Raw genomic sequence first — 6,000 nt, 5'->3', positions numbered from 1 at the left:
GTTTTGTTCATCTTCTTGCAGAGAAAAACAATTAACTGGTGGAAAACATCAGTTGCGTTTTTATCATTTCACCCATCACCATAAAAAAGGGATGGTAATGGATTTGGGGTTAGGCTACTTCTGTAAGTCTGCTGTTTGACAGCTATTCAAAAACACGCACAAACAGCCCTTTTCTCCATTTCAGTACACAAGCACAACTAATGTTTCTCCAGCCCAGGAGAAAGGCAATGCAGAGATTTTAAAACATGCCCTTTGTTTATGATGACTGCCTTCATGAAAGCAGATTACTACCGCAGCTCCAGCGATAGTTTTCTGATAAAAGCACATGTATGTTTCTTCGGTCTTCCTTTGTTCTTGAGTCTTCCCACTGCATCCTGAGAGACACCTGGCTTCAGTGCATCTTACTTTTCAAGCTGCATTTTCCCCATTCCAGAAAAGCTTGGTAAATGTGATACTCCACAGTATAAACAGTTAGTTCACTATGTGATCAAAATTCATTTTATTGTTGGAGAATGTGTAAGATATTTAGAAATTTTAGTAGACTGACTTTCAGAACTTTCCTTCATGCAACCCAGTAATTTGAACTGTCATAATCCAAAATACGTCTATGCTTGACCGCATGTGATCTACTATTTAGCAGCTTACTATCCTGTACCTAGAGAAGTTTAATCCCTAATAAGGATAAAATATTAGATAAACAAGGTTTCTGTGAAGATGAGTGCTCTTACATTATAAAGTAGATGTCCAAACTGTGTGAGAATGTCATGGTCATACAGAAGAAAAATCTTTATAAAAAAGAACTAAAGTCTTAAAATCTCTTTTGGTTTATGGGAACACTTAATGGTAAGGTAGGATACTAAGTAAGAACATTCATACCTCATTTGTTGAGAGTCAATTAAGTAATAATGTAACTGTAATAAAGGCAATTTTATTAGGATGCTTGAAAGTGCAGGGTGTCTTGTCCACAATTACATATTAAGACAGATATACAGCATTACTTTTTATTGTATACTAAGTGCCACAGCCATTTTTTGACAGAAGCTTTGAAAGAAATTTAAACAATTTCCTTTGCTGCAATATTATATAAATTGTACTAAAATCTGACAACCACAATGAATTGAAATACACTGCAAAGAGGCAAGCTGCACAAAGCCACCTTGACAAATGATACAAGTGACCTTACCATTTCCAAGGAGGTAAAGCTTTCAAACAAATCACATGCATAAAGTGTTTGTGCTCTTTTTCAGAGCACAGTATTGTAGCAAGAACTGCTGTATCATTTCACAAACAAAAATGCTGATGTCCATATCCCCAACAGCCTTCTCAGATCTATGCCGGGAATTCTCTTGCACTCCCCAAATTTTTATTGCATGATCCACTTGTTACCAAGAGCCCAACAGAAACTGTATCCAGAGGGTGAATCAGACCAGTATTTCTGTTCAATTGATTAGGGTTTAATTCCCCTCTCACTCACTTACTTCATGGTAAGTGGAGCATGAGTATTCCAAAGACTTAAAAAACTTCTGTAACTCCTTCTTAAAGAATTGCTGAATGTGTAGAGATTATCTTCCAAACACAGTAAGCACCAGTATCATCTCCTGACAAGAGGAGTATTGTGGAAGACAGTCAGATTCCATACCCGACATATTGCTGGAAGGACAAAATCAGCTCTATAGCACAAAGGCCTCCTTTTGGAGGAAAACAACCAAAGTGTCAAAAAATAAGGAAAATCTAAAGGCACAAGTCACAATGATATGTTTTAAAAGCAGGGGTAAAAAAATATGGAATAACCCCATCTTTGGGAGCAGGTGTAGGTGTGTATACAACACTGCTGTCAGCGTGCATCTGTGAGCAACAGGAGAGGCCTGAGAGGAGGCATGGAGCCAGGGGAGGAAATACACCCTGTGCAGAGCTTACTACATGGCCCTTTGACTCAGACATGCTCTGTACACCTCTTCAGAAACCTACCAGAAGGTGACAAGAATCCCAAACAATACTCACTAAGCATGTCTTTGCTTTGCAACTCCTTCCTCTCTCCCCCTAACTGCAATTTCTCCAACTTTTATCACAGCATTCAAAACCAAACACTTGTCATTTTTGGCTACACTACTGACAACATTTGAACTTTAAGGCCTCTTTCTTTGGTTATACTGTTACCAGAAATTACGATACTGCAGGTAAAATAAGTCAATACACTATTGCATTTGGAGATCAATGCAAATGATTATGCTTAATGTTATACTGAATTTTTCTTTCCACCTAACTTTTAAAATCATACAAGGCACAAATGGCTAACAAGTTATAACAAGGTTCTGTTTCTTCCTTGCTGTTCCTCTTTTGGCCCTGGTTTAACAATCTTCCATGGTTTCAAGTGATGACAGTGGGTCCCTTTCGTCCTGTCCTCTCATGAATCTGAGATATTTTCAGTGCAATTGCTATAAGAGGACTCAGCACAGCCTAAAGATGAAGAAATACAATGAATTACATAAAGCAGAAACATCAAAAAACATCTTGCATTTATAAATCCTTCTTTTAACCATACAATTTTAAAGTAATAATAGTAAATAATAATACCAAAAACTGACAGAGCTATGGTGTATATCAGCGTTACACTTGACAGAATGAAGCAGCATGCTGACCATATGTATTGTGAAGTGTTACTTTGAGTATACCTAAGCTATGCAGAAAAGAGAAACCAGTAAATATACATTGTACTGATCACATCTCTGTGTAACAGGAAACATGGAGCTCCTTGAAATCTGCAATACAAAACAACCCAGAAATAACAGAGGTAGACTTGTTTCTATTCTGATGAGGGGAAGCCACACAGATGACATTTTCTTCCTAAATGCATTTAATATGTGAAGCTTAGGGTCAAAAGATACTGTAACAACTAACTACCTTAAAAGAACTCACAGAAGTGTGTTTTGACTAATACCACATGCAATTGTATTGAACAGCAGAAATTTCAAGTTTCAGGCTACAGACCTTGTTAAATAGCCATTTATAGGCCTCAATGGGTGAGTGCAGATGAAAACTGTAATAGTACCACATGAAAATCAAGTAAAACACATTTTTAAAATTGCATCTTCTTTCAGTTAGTTAAAGTATTCACAAAGATAAAATGGCATAACTGAGTTTTGTGTGAAAACTTTCTTTTCAGAGACTCATATATTTGGTTACCAAACTAATTCTTTGACCCCTAGAGACTTCCTATAGCTTCCTCTTTCAAATAAACTACTTCTAGCTTCACATACACTAGCTTTGAGAATCAAATGAAACAGAACAGTAATTCTGAAGAAAATCTGAAATTTACAGTTATCTTTTTTTATAAGACTGCATAATCAATATTTTGAATCTGTTTCAGCCACCTAACAGTTTCTGACAGGATGAGGTGTTTATTTATGCAAACACAGTAAAATCAAAAGAGTGAAGAGACTAACTGTGTAAGCAGAGTCATGGAATAACACCATGAATACCACTGATGTCAAGTGAGTTTATGATTGAGCTCAGTTATGCACAAGAGTGAGCAGTCTGATATGCTATTGTTAAAAAAGCTCCATATTTGTAGGTATCTATCTACTGAATAATCACTGAAGCAGAACACAAGTCTATTAAAGTCAAACACACTTAGAGAAGATTAATATGTAGAGTACAAATTCACATCCATGAGCAAATACTGCAAATATAAAGTAAATATTAAAAGTAAATATTAAAATGTGCCAATTTATAAAGTCTGGATGAGACTAAAGCATTTGAAGTTCTCCAGCACGCCTCTAAGAAACCTCTTCCTTATTTAATCTAAAAAGTACAAGAAAAATTTAAAAAGCAACTCTCCTGACCCACTTTACTGGACCCTACTTTTTTAGACAAGAAATGTACTCTGAATTTAAAAAAAAAAAATAATCCACAAGCAACACTTTGCACAATGGTGGAACAAAACACAGAATCAAATGAGTTTATGTTACATTCATTTAGAAAAACAATTTAGCTTGCCAAATGATTCCAGTTACTGCTGAGTATTCTGTTTATCGCAATCATGCTTCTCAACAGACAGAAGTCCTTTTTTAATTTTGTCTTTCCACACTTCAATTTAATTTTTACACTTTCTTCATCCAAAATACGCAAAAAAGGCAAAAGTGCACCATATTTGGAATGGCAAAGACAGGACAGAGTAACAAGAAACTAGGACTACATAGGCCTTTTAAAAATTCCTTTACCTCTGCCATGAATAGTTTACATTTCAGTTGCAAGAGATAAATCTCAGCCAACAATCATTTATCATTAATATTCCTCTAGAAAGACTTCTATATCTCAATGAGATCTTTTTTAAAAGTATTCTTCATTGGTTCTGTCTGGTTGAGAAATTGTAAGACTTTACATTGACATTTCGACTCTAAGTGACAACTGAAATTACTCTGTATGTTAAATAGCCCATTTATCTCTTGGCAACTGTTTAGGACATATGGCATGTTACCCCTTAGATAAAATTTAAGAATTGAAAATTAACAGAACTGACGTAATCAGAATCTTGCTTTAGTAATCACAGATAGAAGTTAAAAAATAACTGGGAGGAATGATTAAAAGGAAATAAATCAAGCAAGCAGATATCTAACATCAGACAAATACAGATTAAAAGCCTTTTGCTTGGGAATAATCTGTACCAGAGCTGTCAGAGACATATCATCCCTCCTTGGCTCATTAGCAATTTTTCCCTTTGTGATCTTGCAAGCAAATTCCATTCAATTTCCTCTCTCCTAATCAAGGTCTCAGATAAGATTTGTCCCATGATGCATCTGGTTTATCTAAAAGTTAGGGAGGGTTGAAATGTACCTTCTTGCATGTTAATAGCTCAGCATGTGCCTGTATATCCTGCAGGGCTTCTGCCATAAGGGCTCAACACAGAGCTCAGCATAGTGTGCCTGTTTTGGCCTTCCATTCCAAAAAACCCCAAGAGTCTTTGGAAAAGTTTATGCTACGGCCACCTGTCCTAAAAGATCTAAGTGGTGTGGTTCATTGTGAAACAAACTGAACTGACTCTGTAATATCCACAGCACTGGTGAACTGGTATTCAGCTGATTCAGTTGAGAAGTAGAACACCTTCCACTGAAAAAAAGGAAACTGACCTCTCTATTCTTGTGCATGGTCTGCCTGTTACCTCAAACAAAATTACAATGAAGGTCAAGAAGCCAGTTGTTCTGCCTCTGGCAATAGAGGAGGGCAGGCATGAATTCAGTGAGGGGTGAAATAAACAGAAGGAAAATAGAAACCAAGTGGAGCATGAAGACGTATATGTTTGCAAAAGATTAGTTATTTTCTAGTATATCCAAAGAGATTTGAGGGAAGATCAGGTTTGATTAACTAATTTCCTTGATTCGTGGTGTATTTTACAATTAATGTCCCATGATTACTTTCCTTTGCAGTCCCAGCTGATTTAAAATTTCTTCATTCTACAGCATGACTTTGAGAACAATCTGAAGCTAAATTACCTGAATAGGACAAACATGCTGCATTATCTAAGAGTGTGTTCAAACAGATGTAAGTCTCCACATGTGTCCTCTAAGAAAATCTTACTAATTTTAACAGTAAAGGCAGAACTTTTATTATGGTTCAACTCCAGCCAGCAACCAAGTACCCTGCAGCTGCTCGCTCACTCCCCTGCCCCTAGGAGATTGGTAGAGAATTGCAAAAATGTAAAACCTGTGGACTGAGATAAGCACATCTTAATACCTGGAATAACATAAAGAGTAACAAAAGAAAGAAGAGTGAGGAATAAAATCCAACCAAACTCCCACAAGTGACACATAATACAGCAGCCCACCACCCACTGACTGATGATCAGCCTGATCTGAGCAGCCACCAGCCTCGCACAGCTAAACCCCCCACACTTAATATACCAAATGTGATGTTCTGTGGTATGGAATATCCTTTTGGCCAGTTCAGGTCACCCATCACAGCTATGGTCCCTCCCAGATTCTTGTGGACCTCCCCACTGAGAGA

The 6,000-nt window shown here is 36.8% G+C and overlaps 1 protein-coding gene across 1 annotated transcript in view; it reads right to left on the bottom strand.

Moving 5' to 3' along the window:
* Nucleotides 1-908: 908 nt before the first annotated feature.
* Nucleotides 909-6,000, bottom strand: part of PGM5 (phosphoglucomutase 5) — a 70,264-nt gene continuing 65,172 nt past the window's right edge. Inside the window, exon 11 of the mRNA XM_086866666.1 lies at nucleotides 909-2,457. Within this exon, the coding sequence (XP_086722792.1) occupies nucleotides 2,368-2,457 (90 nt within the window). The 3' untranslated portion in view covers nucleotides 909-2,367. The remainder of the gene's footprint in view (nucleotides 2,458-6,000) is intronic.

This window comes from Cyanistes caeruleus, chromosome Z, assembly GCF_971803275.1.
Source record: "Cyanistes caeruleus chromosome Z, bCyaCae1.hap1.1, whole genome shotgun sequence".
In the NCBI taxonomy this organism is placed as follows: Eukaryota; Metazoa; Chordata; class Aves; order Passeriformes; family Paridae; genus Cyanistes; species Cyanistes caeruleus.
This window is presented reverse-complemented; position numbering and strand designations above follow the sequence as displayed.